The sequence below is a fragment of the Eretmochelys imbricata genome, chromosome 1 (genome assembly GCF_965152235.1).
Source record: "Eretmochelys imbricata isolate rEreImb1 chromosome 1, rEreImb1.hap1, whole genome shotgun sequence".
Classification (NCBI taxonomy): Eukaryota; Metazoa; Chordata; order Testudines; family Cheloniidae; genus Eretmochelys; species Eretmochelys imbricata.
This window is the reverse complement of record NC_135572.1, coordinates 240,740,102-240,758,377: the sequence shown is the minus strand read 5'-3', so window position 1 is coordinate 240,758,377 and position 18,276 is coordinate 240,740,102. Positions and strand designations below refer to the sequence as shown.

General features: G+C 42.6%; 1 protein-coding gene across 13 annotated transcripts in view; it reads left to right on the top strand.

Annotated features, from left to right (window-relative positions):
* Positions 1 to 18,276, top strand: part of C2CD5 (C2 calcium dependent domain containing 5) — a 132,206-nt gene that overhangs the window by 95,030 nt on the left and 18,900 nt on the right. For 12 of the 13 annotated variants that reach the window (XM_077826425.1, XM_077826416.1, XM_077826393.1 and 9 more), the window contains 7 exons: positions 937 to 1,077; positions 2,216 to 2,279; positions 8,920 to 8,981; positions 9,626 to 9,724; positions 10,162 to 10,251; positions 11,713 to 11,800; positions 13,101 to 13,187. In XM_077826425.1, the coding sequence (XP_077682551.1) occupies positions 937 to 1,077; positions 2,216 to 2,279; positions 8,920 to 8,981; positions 9,626 to 9,724; positions 10,162 to 10,251; positions 11,713 to 11,800; positions 13,101 to 13,187 (631 nt within the window). Of the gene's footprint in view, positions 1 to 936; positions 1,078 to 2,215; positions 2,280 to 8,919; positions 8,982 to 9,625; positions 9,725 to 10,161; positions 10,252 to 11,712; positions 11,801 to 13,100; positions 13,188 to 14,916; positions 15,024 to 18,276 lie in introns of those variants that run through there. The other variant, XM_077826469.1, reaches the window with a different exon arrangement.

Sequence of the window (18,276 nt, the reverse complement as noted above, 5' to 3'; positions counted from 1 at the left end):
TGAGGTCTCTAATAGGTGTCATGGAGTCTTTGGCTCTTTGATTACAGGAAGATCTCCGCATTACACAACCTACATATTTTTTTTCAATAGACCAGAATCACTTCATCTTCCCTAGTAAACTGAGAGTGTCTTCAGGAAGATTCCCTAGCAGTTTTTTGTTCTTAACTTTCCTCTTATACATAAATAAGTAGATATGGTACATCTCATATAATCCTTAATGTATCCAGAAACTTGAGGTAGAATGGATGCAATTACTTTCAGATCTGGTTAACATTACTCATCACTGATAGGGATAGTGTTGATACATTTTATTCCCCTCTCTCAGTTTGATGCAGAATATGCAACATCTGTTATTAAAGCTTAAGGGAAACTGACTGGGACAAAAAATTAAAAGAACAAAAAATATACATCGTGAACAGGTTTTTTGTCTTAAACAGTTAGACTTCAGCGGTTCATCTATCATTGTTATTAATAGATCTGACATATTTCTTACAGTCACTGTGTGCATTATCTATGTGTATAATGAAAAATGAGTTTATTTCACTGTTTGTCATTACCAAGGGATGTTGTATAAAACCAGAATTTTTGTATGTACAACTTTCTTTAAGTCACCACAATTGGCTGTTGTATTCTTACTCCTTTCCAGAAGCAGTAATCCTGGTCTGTGATATAAGTAGCAGGAATGACTGACATGAGGGAGATAAATCCTGTATGCATATATCCCTAGTAGTGATAAAGAAAATTCTAAAATAAAAGGGACAGGATGGAATTAAAAGCAGAAAATATGATTTATATTGTCAACAGAATTATTTCTAAGTAGAATGATATTCAGAATGTTCTGAGTCTTAGAACTATGTGATGGCAAGTTGTTAAATTTTCAAATTAGTTTTAAGAAATGGAGTACATATATGAATTTTATTGTAATACTATTTTCAGGAGATACCTGAGGAAATCATAGGGTCTCCCTTTCCGGAACCAAGACAGCGTTCTAGGCTGCTAAGATCTCAGTCAGAAAGTTCTGATGAAGTTATGGAATTGGACCTTTCACATGGGAAAAAGGATGCTTTTGTCTTGGAGGTAATATCCGTTTCTATGATGCTCATGCTCCTACTTTGCATCCTGAAAAATGTGTGGAAAATAGATAAAGGACCTGTTCATTATTTCCAAAGTATCCTGAATTGTAGAGCAGCTCATTAATTTTTGTATCAATAGAAACTCTTAATTGAAATTGGAAGCTCCCTCTGTTCCTCTTTCCTGTTGTTCTTGAGCACATCTAGTCTGTGCATATGAACCACATCCTAAAAGATATCCTCCTCTTGGTCATCTTTGTCAAGCAGTACCTAGATGCTAATAAAAAGCAAATGGGAGATTCTTTTTCAGCTACATAAGAGACAGGCCATCATCACTGATCCAAGCCTTAAATAGCTTGTATGCTAGCACCTCAGCATTCAGTGTTTGTATCCCGAAAATTCCATTATTTTTGTGATTATTAATACAATTTATTTATTCTTTGTGGCTCCTATTATATTGTCTTTTTTTATGTCTGAGGAGCTAGAATTTTTCGAGTCTAAAATTTTATTAAACTAAATGGCCTTCAGAAAACAGAAGGACTCTGGAGTGCTCTGTCAGGTGAAGAGGTGCATGTTATAACTTAATATTTGAAGTGTACTTGTTTATTCTGAAGCTACATTGCTTGTTAATGAGCATATATTTAAATGAATTAAATACTTTGAAGTACTGTGAGAAGTGTAAAAATAAATTGTTTTGTTTCCCTGAAAGTGCTAAATCAAAAATTATTGAATTTTAAACTTGAAAGTGGTGGTCAGTTGATAATTATAATAAAACTTGAAGAAATAGAGTATTGTTTTTTATTTTAAAAAAATCTTGATTTAGTTGTTTTGTATTTTGTTCAGTTTGCCTCTTTATTGATCCAGCTAGTTTTTTCAGAAGTAAATATGAAATTTAAAAACATCGGTATGGTTTTTCAAAACTGGGTGTCTAAGTTTGGGCTAAAGCCCTTATTTAGGAATCTATATAAGTTAACTGATTTTCAAAAGTGCTAAGTACCCAGCAGTTCCCAAATTAGTCATTTATTTAGGCATCTAAATAAATTCACCTATTTAAAAAAAAAACCACTCGACTTTTGTATCTAGTAATAACTTTGTTGTAGTATTTTTGTCATCTTGACACTACCAATGTATTTTATTTGTTTCAGATTGATGATACAGATGCAATGGAAGATGTACATTCTTTACTGACAGATGTTCCACCACCTCCAGGTATCGTAAACAAAATTCTCATGCAATGTGGTTAAAATTAATAGTTGTATAAACTTCTGGCAGTCTTTTTCACAATATGCTGGATAATAGAGAATTGTTTTATTTCATGCAAGGTCAGAATTGGGAAAAAAAAATTCCTTGAAATGAAATATTGTGGGTCAAATCTCACAGAGGAGAAATACTTTGTCTCTCTTGAGAATGTGCTGATTGTAACCTGAGGCAAGGAAGATTGATTCCCAATACACTGTTGTGTGCTGATCATCTTTTTGTATCATAACTGGAAATTCAACATGGTAGTCATTTCCTTGTAGAGTGAAAAGTTTCAAAATTCTTGTGTCTTTTGCACTAGTAATTCAGTATCTGCAGATTGTTATATTCTGGATGGCTGAAATGTAGGTAGAGGGTTCACTGAAAGTAGAAGTATTGAGTCAATATATTGCTGCAGTGACTTTAGCCATATAATATGAATAGTCCACTAGATATTGTTTTTTATTCCAGGAATGTTGTTTAAACTGAACAGTATTATTTGTTGGATCTCACGTGTTGTCAAATGTATTTTTTCTTTCAATGTGGCAGCATTCATTTCCACGCCCGTCTCCATATGAAAATCTACTCCTGTCTTCCACTGGAGCTTTCCAAACTGTTTATTTCTATTGAGGAGAGACAGTTCAAGAAGACATGGGTTTCTTAATTATTTCATCCACATCAAGTTTTTCATCCAAATCCACTGTGCTTATTTTCTCTAGAAAGCAGCAGTGTAATAAATAATAGCAAACTGTATGTGTGGGGGGGAGGGTACTAATTTCTTCAATACTTGCTAAAGTCCTTGTGAATCTGTAAACATCAGAGTTTAGCACTGAACAAGAGTATTAGATTTTCAGAAATCAATAGATGCTACAAAATGAATTATTGACAGTGTAGCAGAATTGATTTCTCCCACCGTCAAAGGTGACCCGTGGCACCCTCTCTGTGCCAATCAAGTGAGAGCTTATAACCCATAACTGCCACCTTCCGTATTTGTCCATGTTGCCAGCAAGGATGAAGTGTCCTCTTCATATGATGTTGCTGCAATAGCCTGGGCAGTTGATATGGAGGCGCTGCTTTGGCAATGTGTCAGCGGCCCCCTCTTGACTTCACTGGTTTGGACCAAAGGAAGGCCGGGAGTCCTTTGGAACCAGCTATGCTGAAGGAGTTGCCAGTGCAGAGATCTTCCATCTGCATGCCTTTCAGGGCTCCGCTTCAAGATTGGTTGTCGGCCACAGCTGAAGGGCCCAGTCTGTCCTGTGTAGATGTCGTTTGCTCATCCACCTTTTGATGACATTTCCTCCATCAAGGGGAGGCATTTCCCCCACTACCCTTCTCAGGCACTCATCAGCCGGAAGCCTTTGGCACTTCCTGAGGTTTCTGAGTTAATTAACCACTGCCCAGCGCTTGGAATTGACCAGTACGGGTTGTACTGCTTATGGTCATAGCGGTAGCAGGTTTTCAATTCTGACCTGATAGAGCTAGATGTGGAGCCCACTGTAGAAGAGCTAAGCAAGGCCACTGATTTACTGTCAAGTGTCAAGGCTCCTGGAAAAGATGGCCTCAAGTGCCGGAAAGACAGCCTATTACCATATCTTCATCAGGTGCTACTTAAATGCTGGAAAGAGGGTGAGATACCACAAGAGATGCATGATGCAAACATCGTCACTTTATATAAAAATTAAGGCGAAAAGGGCGACTGCAACAACTACAGGGGTATTTCGCTACTAAGTGTAGCAGGAAAAGCTTTCGCAGAAGTCATTTTAGTGTGCCTACAACAGCTGGCGAATCAGTTCTACCCTGAATCACAGTGTGCATTCAGGGCTAGAAGATCAACTAAAGGCATGATATTTTCTCTGCGTCAACTCCAAGAAAAGTGCAGAGAGCAAAACCGAACATTGTACCTTGCCCTTGTGGACCTAACCAAAACATTTGACATGGTCAACAGAGCAGGTCTGTTTGCAATACTAGAAAAGATAGGGTGCCCACCAAACTTGTTAAGTCTTCTATGTTCATTCCACGACAACATGAGAGCAACTGTCCAGTTTCATGGGTCCACTTCAGACTGCTTTGAGATGAAAAGCAGAGTGAAGCAAGGATGTGTTCTTGCCTCTAGACTCTTTTTTGAAAACTTCTCAGTACTCTTTCACTATGTGTTTAAGGACATGAAAGATGGAGTGTATCTCCGCACAAGATCAGATGGGAAATTCTTTCAACCAGTCCCGACTTAAGTCAAAAACCAAAGTCAAAAAGGTGCTAATCAGGGAACTTCTATTTGCTGATGCCCTCATAGCCCACAATGAAGATCTACTACAAGAACTTATGGACTGCCTTTCAAGTACCTGTCAGGCACTTGCTTTCACCATCAGCAACAAGAAAACAGTTGTATTCAGACAGGGGGTTCCACAAGATCCTTCAATTATCTTAAATGCAAAGAAGCTAGAAGTAGTCCAAAAGTTCAGCTGTGTAGGTTCTGCAGTGACCACCAACCTCTCACTGGATGAAGAACTAAATGTTTGCATTGGAAAGGCTGCCACCACCTTTAGCAGACTAACTAAAAGAGCATGGAACAACTGAAAGCTTACCATCAAGACCAAAATGCTCGTGTACCAAGCTTGCATCCTCAGCACTCTCATGTATGGTGAAGAAACATGGACAACTTATGCTCATCAGGAGAAAAGGTTAAATAGTTTCCATGTACGTTGTTTACGCCTCATACTCAACACCAAATGGCAGGATAAGGTCACCAACGCAGAGGTTTTTCGGAGGGCAAATTTACGAAGTGGCACAACCCTGCTCATGCAAAGACGACTGCGCTGGCTGGGCCATCTGAGTAGGTTAGAAGATGGACGCATGCCCAGGGACATGCTATACGGGGAGCAATCAGAGGGAACAAGAACAACAGGACGCCCCAAGCTTCGCTATAAAGACACACACAAGCGAGATATGAAGGAGTTTGGAATTGATTCTGACCAATGGGAAATCTTGACAAATGATCGTAACAAGTGGCGCCATCGTCTACATCAGGGTATCAAAGTCCATGACAGGAGCTGGCTCCTACAGCTTGAAGAGAAAAGAGCCCATAGGAAGCAAGCAGCTCCCAAACAAGATACACTTGCAATGCTAATGCTCATGCAAATCTCGGATTGGACTATTCAGTCACATGAGACATTGCAAACCATCTACATCAGTGGTCACCAACCTGTAGATCGCGATCAACTGGTCAATCTTGGAGCCTCTGCCAGGTTGATCGTGATCTCCTGGCCGCTAAAAGCACGTCGGGGCTAAAGCAGAGGCTCCCTGCCTGCCCTGGCTGTGTGCCGCCCCTGGAAGCGGCCAGCACGCTCCTGGGGGTGGGGCAGGGATCTCCGCACGCTGCTTCTGCCTGCAGGCACTGCCCCTGCAGCTCCCATTGGCCAGGAATGGGGAACTGTGGCCAATTGGAGCTGCGGGCGCGGTACTTGCAGGCAGGAGCAGCATGCAGAGCCACGTGCCCCTCCCAGAGGGGCATGTTGGCCGCCTCCGGGAGCGGTGTGGGGCCAGGGCAGGCAGGAAGCACCCCTCCTGCACCCAAACTCCCTCCCAGAGCTTGTACTCCTCTCCCCTCCTACACCCCTGCCCCAGGCTCAGCCCAAAGCCCCCTCCACGCTCTGAACCCCTCTGCCACAACCCCCTGCCCCAGCCCAGTGAAAGTGAGTGAGGGTGGGAGAGAGTGAGCGGGGGTGGGGGCGGGGAATGGAGTGGGCAGGGCTTTGGGGAAGGGGCGGGATAGATCCTGGGTTGCACTTAAATTCAAAAAATGATCTTGTATGTGAAAAGGTTGGAGACTGACTTAAATCATAGTCTGCAATTCCCACTGTCTCTCACAGACGAAAGGATGCCAACAACAGCAGAATTGATGCTAGAACTTCATATGAGAGATGTTAGTGGTCTATACGTCTATTATTTAGCAACGTTGTTTGTGCAATATATACATTATTAAAACGTGCTACCTACTACAAAAGGGGTGAGCAAACTTTTTGGCTCTAGGGCCCCATCGGGTACAGAAATTGTATGGAGGGCCGGGTAGGGAAGGCTGGGGAAGGCTATGCCTCCCCAAACAGCGAGGCGTGGTCTATCCCCCACCCCCATCCAACCCTCCCGACTGCCCCCCAGGACTCCCACATCCTATCCAAACACCCCGGCTCTCTGCCCCTGACCATCCCCCAGGACGCCCATACCTATCCAACCTCCCCTGCTCCCCACCCCCCTATCCAACCCTCCTTGCTCTCCACGCTCCATGTTACCTGTGGGGTGGGGATAAGGGAGGCTCATTCCTTTCCCTGTGTGTTTCCTCTGCTCATTTTGCTGCTCTCCCTGGCAGTCAGGCAGGGCTCGCTCCCTGTTTGGGCTTGGCTGCTGGGGACAGGGGCCAAGCATGCTGGGAGTGGAGGGGGGCCCTGGCTTGTTCTGCCCCTGTTCCCAGCAGCAGGGCCCAGGCCCCTTGACCGCCCCACTGCTTCTTGCCTCCTACCCCCAACTCCCCCTGCTCCCTGACCGCAACGCCCTGGAGCCCCAGGTCTGGTGGCGCTATAGCCATGCCGCCCAGCCAGAGCTGCAGCCATGCTGCCCAGGTGCTGGGGGAACTGTAACTGCAAAGGAGGGGAGCAGAAGGAGAGGGGCCAGGGGCTAGCCTCCGCCCTGCTCACCGCACTGCCGAGGAATTGGGCTGGCTCCTTCGCAAGCCTGTCCTGACCCTGTTCCCTGGCAGGAGCTCGGGGCCAGAGGGAAGGGTCCTGCGGGCCGGGGATGTGGTCCACGGGTCGTAGTTTGCCCCCCTCTGTACTACAACGTTGTGATCGTTTCTTCTTTGGAAAAAATTATTCCTACCTTTTGATTCTCAATTGTAAACAATCTTTTTTTTTGCTTGGGGTTTTTTGGGGTTTTTTTCTGGTTTCAGTGTCTCTTTTCCAAAAAGATGTATTTTCGTTTTATTCTTTGAAGCAGCACTTATTTGTTTTCCAAAATTCCGGTTGGTTTTCTTTTTTCTTCTTATCTCAATCTCGGTTAGTTCAAATTTTTTTTCTTCATGTGTATTAATATAGTTAATACAGAAATGTATATTTAAAATAAAATTCTTTAAGACCAATTTCCTTACTATAGGATCCAGCAACCAACAATACATTGTTCCTCATGGAACTTCAGTATTCGGGGCTGCAGCTCAATTATAAACTTCATTTTAATAGCAAACAGCTAGTTACAACATACTCACCTTTTAGCTTTCAAGAATATCTTTGTAGAAAAGAATGGCAGTTATTCTTCATAGATGTGAAATGTCATCTTCATGTTGTGACACATAGTAGTCTTTTATCATGCCTTCCAGCTTGCTTATATTCATGGTATCCATAGTATCCACTCATGTATGAACTTTGACATGCAGTTGCAGGACTTGTTCTAAATTTCTTTTAAGTACAGGTGAGTCGCATCATACGCGCATTTAACTTACACAAATTCAACTATAAGCACTTGACAAAAGAAAACAAGATACCTGTAAATAGTACGGGCGATTCCGCCGACCATTGCACTCAATGAGCATATGGCCCAGAGTGAGCGTGTGATGGGAGACATGAATCTGCTGTTCCATCGGTCGGTCTCAGTTCCCACATGCCTCTCATAGCGTGAGCATCTTTGCTGCACTGAGTGTGATTCTAGTGTTTAAAGAAAAGGAGTACTTGTGGCACCTTAGAGACTAACCAATTTATTTGAGCATGAGCTTTCGTGAGCTACAGCTCACTTCATCGGATGCATAAAGTGGAAAATACAGCGAGGAGATTTATATACACACAGACCACGAAAAAATGCACATTGTAAGGAGAGTGATCACTTAAGATGAGCTGTTACCAGCAGGAGAGTGGGGTGGGGGGAGAAAAAACCTTTTGAAGTGATAATCAAGGTGGGCCATTTCCAGCACATTTCCAAGAGTTAACAAGAACGTCTGAGGAACAGTGGGGGGGAGGAATAAACAAGGGGAAATAGTTTTACTTAGTATAATGACTCAACCACTCCCAGTCTCTATTCAAGCCTAAATTAATTGTAAAAAGAAAAGGAGTCCTTGTGGCACCTTAGAGACTAACCAATTTATTTGAGCATGAGCTTTCGTGAGCTACAGCTCACTTCATCAGATGCATGCTGTGGAAACTGCCAATTTGCAAATTACTTCCAATTCAGCAGTCTCGTTGGAGTCTGTTTTCGACGTTTTTTTTGTTGAAGGATAGTCACTTTGAGATCAGAAATCAAGTGACCACAGAGATTGTCTTGTTTTGTGAGGCATTTTTTGGCAAATGAAAAAAGATTAATATATAAATTACGGTAATGAAGCTTTATACTTTTAAGAATATTTATTTACTAATGCTTCACATTTTTGCTGCTGTGTAGGTTTTTAAACTTTGGTCTATATTATGAAATACGTTATTTTTAGAAAGCTGGTATATTCCTTTAGTACTGCTTGTATGTTTTTAAGTTTATGCATTGCAATATTTGAAAAAAGTACTGTGGAAAGTTAATTTAGCTTTTGGGAAACTCTGCACTACTTCATGCACAGCACATTATATAACTCTGTGAATATTTTCTGTAACAGGCTTCTACAGTTGTAACACAGAAATTATGCCTGGCATAAATAACTGGACTTCTGATATACAGGTAAAGTTGTTTTTAAAAACAAAAAGACCTTTTAAAACCAAACTTGTATACAAATATACTGTTGACATTGCAATAGATTTTTGAGAGTAGTTGTACTCTGAAAAATGACACCCCCTTACTCAACATATCCATTCCTGTTTGTTTAAACAGATATAACTGAGTTGTGACAAAAATAAGTTTTTATTGCTTTCTACTCCTGTTGCATTGCAGAATCAGTTCAGTCAAGAAAGTGTGAGCTGTATTGTGCATAGTCAACAGAATAGCTTTTAGAAGGTCAACTTAGTTGTACCTGTGCAATTCCTTTCAAGGTAAAGGGGTTGCATGGGTGTAACTATGGGTATGATTTGGCCCGCAGAACCTGGTTTGCTGTTGAAGAGTGACATGGTAAGAACCTGGGCTGGCTTTCAAGCCCCCGATGAGGTTGAATACTTAAGCTTATGTTTAAAAAAAAAAGTTGTATTTTTGAGAGAGTCACCCTTTGTGTGATCATAGACTTTCACTTCTGTTTCTTCCTCTTTCTCTATTAACCATGACTACTACTGCTGATTAATGTCTTTAATCAATTGCTTTGTTCCCACTATTGCAACATATAGATTTAAAATTGTGGAAGATTAAAACTATACACTTTTATGTTTCTGCTTCAGATGTTCACCTCAGTAAGAGTATCCAGATTAAGTAACATTAACCTGACAAATCAAACACTTAACAAGAACTTTAATGATCTCTGTGAGAATCTGCTTAAGGTAAGAGTTCTAGTTTCCAGATGTATGCATTTATTTAATTCGAGGTAACATGGAATTTAGGTTACATTGCAAACAACATTTTTTAGGCTTACCTTTCAAAATTATAGACTTGTTTTAGGTTGCATATGTAATTAGTTCCTGAGCAGCTCTACAAATATTTAAAATGCTGGCTATATGATGCTAATAGCTCCTGAGACATATCAAATCAGAATAAAATCTTTGACGCAGCATGTTATAAAAATAACAATATTAAGCTATTGCACAGAGCAGACAACATACCATAAACCTTTAAACCTCAAATGAAATCACTAATTGAGTCTTAAATAAGAGAAAATAATAGGGTAATTATTTTTACTGCAAAAAAGAAATCCAGAATAAACCAAATATAGAATTAACATTTTTTTAGAATAACACAAATAATGTATTGTATTCAACAGAGTCTGTATTTTAAGCTACGATCTATGATTCCCTGCTGCCTTTGTCATGTAAATTTTACAGTGGCTCTTCCAGAGGATGAAGTAATTCAGGTAACTAATTTTCTTCATTTGTTGTTAATGCCACCATGTTTTCTGATTACATTAGATCTTGCAACATAAACTAGATTAGATTGAGTCACTAGTATGCTGAGGGAGCTTTAAGGAAGAACTGTGTACCACAAGATGTGTTCATTCAACTGTTCACGCTCTCCCTCTGATTATATGAAACAGCACCACAGCATGTTATTGTGCTGATGGAATGCCATCTTTCCAATGAAATATGAAATGGAAGGTCCTGACTAGTTGCCTTTAAAGGTGCCCCATGGCACATACAATAAAAATATGGCTGCTTAATCCACCATCCTTTACAAATTCTAAATTTGGTAACTTTGTTTTGACTACCTAATTTTTTCTTGCAGTTTCAAGAGGATGCAGTTTATTTCTTCACTTACTTTTAATACATTGTGTGTTTTGTTGGCGTAAGCTATTAAGTAGCTCCTCTGTTTGCAACAAAAGTGTGGCTTCATTTCTGTGGCCGGGGAAAAATTCCTTTATATTCCTTGCCTACCTCACAAAGTACTGTGAGGCTCAACTCATATTTATAAGATGCTTTGCAATCCTCTGATGAAAGGCAAAGAATTGATGAAAGTACAAAATCCTAATTATGTGTTGGTTTTGTTCACACACACTTTTTTAAAAAAAAACAACTTGGCTCAAATATTGTTAGGTGGCTCTTTTGACAACAGATCCTAGCCAATATCAGCTCTTAGACCATCTCTGCCATGGAAGGTTGTTTTATATAACATCTGCTGTGTTTCTTCATTCTAGCAATGACTGCCATTTTGTTAGCTTCTAATTACTACTGTCAAAGTCAGATTCAAGACTCACTGAATTTGTCAGACAACTCTGTTTATTAGCAAAGCACTTTGCCAATGCACCCAGATATATGTGAGCCTCCTACAAAAAGCTCAAGCCAACCCATTTATACAGACAAGCCAAAGCCAATCCAACATAGGAGACAAAAGGAAGCAGAAACTGACAAATATACATACATATCTTATTTGCATACTAACGTTTACCGATCTCCTAGCTCAGTAGGAGCTCTAAGTTAATTAGTTTGAGGACCCATTGTCTCACACTCCTTAATGTTTCTCTTCATGACAACTGTATTTCAACAAATCTTTCAAGCAGCCTTTCTTTAATGAATTATAATTTCAATATAATTCATTCTACTTTCACACTACGATTAAGGGTCTCAAACGTTATTTATATAGAACATTGCCATTAATGGGTTATGGTATTTCATAGGTATCTCTTGTCACAAAACAGTACCTTGAATATAGTTAACAAAAATGTAAGTGCTGCTAAAAAACAAACAACTTATTTCTACTCCCAATAACATGCATGATGTAAATTTTCCCCATAGCAGAACGTTAATTTTGGCAAAGCTTTTGGAAGATTGTACAAGAGAGATTTTATAGTAACAATATGTACTGTATCTTTTGATTGCAGGTCACAGTCACAGCAGTTGCAATAACATTTGACAAAAATCAAGCTTTACAAACCAGTAAAGTCCCTGCAGAAAAAACATTGCAAAGGGGTAAGAATTTTGAGGGAGGTGAAATGATCAATTCTTGATAATTGTTTGTATAGGAAAGATGTTTAATGTGTAGTGGATGATATCATTTTAGTTTATCAATTCAACCACACACTTCTTCACTGGAGAACTCTCTCTAGTCAACAGACCTGAAACTATATGAAAGAAATTCTTAACCCTATTCCATGCTCCAGTTTTTTAAACAAACTTTTTAATGGATTCTAAAGAATAAGTGGTCTACACATGCATTTTCCTGCTGCCACTGTGCTTTGGAAAAAAGGACGTATTTATCATAGAATACTTGTGCTTATTCTTATAAATTGCAGAATCTTTTCATAAGATTTTAGGAAATTCATTATTCACAATACTTAGAAAACTAGGCTAACTGACTTTTTGGAACTCAGTGAAGTGTAAGACATTCTGAAGGGAGTGGAGAAGATTTATGCAATTTATGTATGAGCTTGCTAAAAGAGCACCCATGCTAAACTGAGGAAGAATGCATGTTCTAAAGAAATTTAGGTAGACTTTATTTAAACTATTAATGATGGAAGTTGATAATGGGCTACAGAGCCCTGAACCTCGAGTTCACTGGTTTAAATCTAGATCAGTTCAACAGTAACTGAAAATAGTTACCTTTTTATGGCTGTTCAATAACCAGTGTGAATTAAACTGATAATTTCAGTCTGGTTCCTGGCACTGAAGTGTTGAGTTCAGGTCACAATTGATATCCTCTCTGCAAAAATGGACTGAGCTTGGAGGTTTGGATTCTTTTCTCACCTCTTGAAATGGCCTTTCGAAGCTGAGTTTGCAAGCGTTCAAGTCATTAACTGGCCGGTTGAGGGGGCTTTCTTCTGCCTCTGTGTTATTTATCTTGTTTGGATAGTGAACTTAAGCATCCAGGCCTATCCAGCTTCTTTCACTAGCACTAAATAGATAGAACCACCAGGTATCAATAGGAATTTTTTATTAGATAAAATATAAGAAAAACCGACTGTTGGATACAGTTAACTCAGTTAAGGCAGACCTAAAGCAGTTGGGTTGGTTTTCCTAAAATATTCCTATTTAAGTCAAGCCCTATTGAGTGGAATTCAGATTCTGTCCAAGTAGTTTTGCAGCTGTATTTATTAGTAAACGTCTAATTGCTTATCTGCACTCAAAAGTCCATCACTGTGTATTTATGTTGAATAAATGTGTTCTAGTCAGTCCTTACTAAATTAAAACTTACTTATATTGGCAAGATTTGGGGTTGGTTGGTTGGTTAAATATCTGTTTAATGTATGTGTGTATTTCTTCTTTGTTGAAGCCTCTACAGATAATGAAGAGCAGCTACAATTTCCACTGGAACTTTGCTCTGATCCTCTTGTTTCTCAACCATTCTCACCAGCTAAAGGTTGGTTAAATGAAAAGAAAAAATAATCCTGTATGGTGTTCCACTCACTCACTCCCTCATTGCTGGTGGTTTGTATTCTTTTGAAAGCAGCTATGTACCATGCTTTGACATTCTGTGCTACCTCAGATATAATGAAACGCTTTGCCCTTCAGTCAGATTTCTCAAGCATTAGATAAGAAGGATTGGTAAGCACACTTCTCTCCTCTTCCTTTGTCCTCTCACTTGTTACTTAACAAGAATTTTCCATCTTCTGCTCCATTTATTGTATTTAAATCATCATAAGTGGAATCTTTGTCCCTATGCAGCATTTAGTTTATTGGACTTCTGTAGCCCTGTCCTGTGCTGCCTTGTTTCTTCAAGTAGCGCATGTAAAATGACTGCCCACAATACCAGACTCAGAAATTCAAATAGTGTTAATAAAATGTATCTCTCAGTCTATTCTGGGCAAAGAATGTTTTATCTTGTGAACTTTGACTGTTGGGCTGAGAAAAATGGATTACGATTTTCCTTGAACAATTTTTTAACGGAAGGGTGTTCGTTACTTAAGAGGGAGTAAGTGAAAGGAAACTAAGGCTATGTCTACACTACGAACTTAGGTCGAATTTATAGACATCTGTTTTTAGAAATCATTTTTATATAGTCGATTGTGTGTCCCCCCCCACACAAAATGCTCTAAGTGCATTAAGTGCATTAACTCGGAAGAGTGCTTCCACAGTACCGAGGCTAGCGTCGACTTCCGGAGTGTTGCACTGTGGGTAGCTATCCCACAGTTCCCGCAGTCTCCGCTACCCATTGGAATTCTGGGTTGAGATCCCAATGCCTGATGGGGCAAAAAACATTGTCGCGGATGGTTCTGGGTACATATCATTAGGCCCTCCCTCCCTCTATGAAAGCAACAGCAGACAATCATTTCGCGCCTTTTTTCCTGAGTTACCTGTGCAGACGCCATACCACGGCAAGCATGGAGCCCGCTCAGCTCACTGTCACCGTATGTCTCCTGGGTGCTGGCAGAAGCGGTACTGCATTGCTACACAACAGCAGCAACCCATTGCCTTGTGGCAGCAGACGGTACAATACGACTGGTGAGTCATCATCATCATGGCCGAGGTGCTCCTGGCCGCTTCGGTCAGGAGCGCCTGGGCAGACATGGGTGCAGGGACTAAATTAGGAGTGACTCGACCAGGTCATTCTCTTTAGTCCTGCAGGCAGTTCTACTGTACCATCTTATGGTGAGCAAGCAGGAAATATGGATGGCTAGCAGTCCTATTGTACCATCTTTTGCCGGGCAGGCAGGAGATGAGAATGGCTACCAGTCCTATTGTACCATCTTCTGCCGAGCAGCCAAGAGATGGCTTGCAGTCCTTCTGCACCGTCTGCTGCCAGCCAAAGATGTAAAAGATAGATGGAGTGGATCAAAACAAGAAATAGGCCAGATTTGTTTTGTATTCATTTGCTCCCCACTCCCTCCCTCCGTGAAGTCCTGCCTGAAATACGAGAGGGAGGGATAGCTTAGTGGGTTGAGCGTTGGCCTGCTAAACCCAGGGTTTTGAGTTCAATCCTTGAGGGGGCCATTCTGTGTGACAATTGCTTTTGTTTCTCCTTGATGTAAAGCCACCCCCTTTGTTGATTTTAATTCCCTGTAAGCCAACCCTGTAAGCCATGTCGTCAGTCGCCCCTCTCTCCGTCAGAGCAACAGCAGACAATCGTTCCGCGCCTTTTTTCTGTGCAGACGCCACGGCACGGCAAGTATGGAGTCCGCTCAGCTCACTTTGGAAATTAGGAGCACGTTAAACACCACACGCATTATCCAGCAGTGTATGCAGCACCAAACCTGGCAAAGCGAAACCGGGCGAGTAGGCGACATCAGCGTGGTGACGAGAGTGATGTGGACATGGACACAGACTTCTCTCAAAGCATGGGCCCTGGCAATGCAGGCATCATGGTGCTAATGGGGCAGGTGCTCTGAAGCGCATGAATACCAAGATGAGAGCAGCCCTCACAGCTGAGAAGCGAGTGGCAATAGCCCTGTGGAAGCTTGCAACACCAGACAGCTACCGGTCAGTCGGGAATCAATTTGGAGTGGGCAAACCAACTGTGGGGGCTGCTGTGATGCAAGTAGCCAACGCAATCAAAGTTCTGCTGATATCAAGGGTAGTGACCCTGGGAAATGTGCTGGTCATAGTGGATGGCTTTGCTGCAATGGGATTCCCTAACTGTGGTGGGGCCATAGACGAAACCCATATCCCTGTCTTGGCACCGGAGCACCAAGCCGGCGAGTATGTAAACCGCAAGGGGTACTTTTCAATGGTGCTGCAAGCACTGGTGGATCACAAGGGACGTTTCACCAACATCAACATGGGATGGCCAGGAAAGGTACATGACGCTTGCATCTTCAGGAACTCTGGTCTGTTTCAAAAGCTGCAGGAAGGGACTTCATTCCCAGACCAGAAAATAACCGTTGGGGATGTTGAAATGCCTATAGTTATCCTTGTGGACCCAGCCTACCCCTTAATGCCATGGCTCATGAAGCCGTACACAGGCAGCCTGGACAGTAGTCAGGAACTGTTCAACTACAGGCTGAGCAAGTGCAGAATGGTGGTAGAATGTGCATTTGGACGTTTAAAGGCGTGCTGGCGCAGTTTACTGACTCGCTTAGACCTCAGCGAAACCAATATTCCCACTGTTATTACTGCTTGCTGTGCGCTCCACAATATCTGTGGGAGTAAGGAGGAGACGTTTATGGCGGGGTGGGAGGTTGAGGCAAATCGCCTAGCTGCTGGTTACGCGCAGCCAGACACCAGGGCGGTTAGAAGAACACAGCAGGGCATGCTGCGCATCAGAGAAGCTTTGAAGACCAGTTTCATGACTGGCCAGGCTACGGTGTGAAAGTTCTGTTTGTTTCTCCTTGATGAAACCCCCCGCCCCTTGGTTCACTCTACTTCCCTGTAAGCTAAGCACCCTCCCCTCCTCCCTTCAATCAGCACTTGCAGAGGCAATAAAGTCATTCTTGCTTCACATTCATGCATTCTTTATTAATTCATCACACAAATAGGGGGATAACTGCCAAGGTAGCCTGGGGGGGTGGGGGGGTGGAGGAGAGAAGCACCGGGATGGGGATAACTGCCAAGGTAGCCTGGGAGGGGTGGTGGAGGAGGGAAGGACAAGGAGACACAGCACTTTAAAAGTTTAAAACTTATTGAATGCCAGCCTTTTGTTGCTTGGGCAGTCCTCTCGGGTGGAGTGGCTGGGTGGCCGGAGGCCCCCCCACCGCATTCTTGGGCGTCTGGGTGAGGAGGCTATGGAACTTGGGGAGGAAGGTGGTTGGTTACACAAGGGCTGTAGCGGTGGGCTGTGCTCCTGCTGCCTTCCTGCAGCTCAGCCATATGCTGGAGCACGTTAGTTTGATCTTCCAGCACCCTCAGCATTGAATCCTGCCTCCTCTCATCACGCTGCCGTGGGCCACCTTTCAGCTTCAGCCCTTTCTTCAGCCCGCCACTTACTCTCCTCAGCCCACCTCTCCTCCCAGTCATTTTGTGCTTTCCTGCAGTCTGACATTGTCTACCTCTGCGCATTCGTCTGTGCTCTGTCAGTGTGGGAGGACAGCATGAGCTCAGAGAATATTTCATCACGAGTGCGGTTTTTTCGCCTTCTAATCTTCACTAGCTTCTGGGAAGGAGAAGATCCTGTGATCATTGAAACACATGCAGCTGGTGGACAAAAAAAAAAAGGGACAGTGGTATTTAAAAAGACACATTTTATGGAACAATGGGTACACTCTTTCACAGTAAACCTTGCTGTTTACATTACATACACAGCACGTGCTTTCGTTATAAGGTTGCATATTGCCTCCACCCACCACGTGGCTAGCCCCTCACCCCTCCCTGTGGCTAACAGCAGGGAACATTTCTGTTCAGCCACAGGCAAACAGCCCAGCAGGAACGGGCACCTCTGAATGTCCCCTTAAGAAAAGCCCCCTATTTCAACCAGGTGACCATGAATGGTATCACTCTCCTGAGGATAACACAGAGAGATAAAGAACGGATGTTGTTTGAATGCCAGCAAACATACACTGCAATGCTTTGTTCTACAGTGATTCCCGAGTACGTGCTACTGGCCTGGTGTGGTAAAGTGTCCTACCATGGTGGACGGAATAAGGCTGCCCTCCCCAGAAACCTTTTGCAAAGGCTTTGGGAGTACATCTAGGAGAGCCGCAAATGCCAGGGCAAATTAATCCTTAAACATGCTTGCTTTTAAACCATGTATAGTATTTTAAAAGGTACGCTCACCAGAGATCCCTTCTCCGCCAGGCGGGTCCGGGTGGCAGCGTTGGGTGGGTTCGGGGGGTACTGGCTCCAGGTCCAGGGTGGGAAACAGATCCTGGCTGTCAGGAAAACCGGTTTCTCCGCTTGCTTGCTGTGAGCTATCTACAACTTCACCATCGTCATCTTCCTTGTCCCCAAAACCTGCTTCTGTGTTGCCTCCATCTCCATTGAAGGAGTCAAACAACATGGTAGTGGTGGCTGAACCCCCTAAAATGGCATGCAGCTCATCATAGAAGTGGCATGTTTGAGGCTCTGACCCGGAGCGGCCGTTTGCTTCTCTAGTTTTCTGGTAGGCTTGCCTCAGCTCCTTAAGTTTCATGCGGCACTGCTTCGGGTCCCTGTTATGGCCTCTGTCCTTCATGCCCTGGGAGATTTTGACAAATGTTTTGGCATTTTGAAAACTGGAACAGAGTTCTGATAGCACGGATTCCTCTCCTCATACAGCGATCAGATCCCATACCTCCCGTTCGGTCCATGCTGGAGCTCTTTTGCGATTCTGGGACTCCATCATGGTCACCTCTGCCGATGAGCTCTGGCCAGCGTGGCAAGCTGCAGGTGACCATGCAAACAGGAAATTGAAATTCAAAAGTTTGCGGGCCTTTTCCTGTCTACCTGGCCAGTGCATCTGAGTTGAGAGTACTGTCCAGAGCGGTCACAATGGAGCACTCTGGGATAGCTCCCGGAGCCAATACCATCTAATTGCGTCCACAGTACCCCAAATTCGACCCAGCAAGGCCGATTTCAGTGCTAATCCCCTTGTCGGGGGT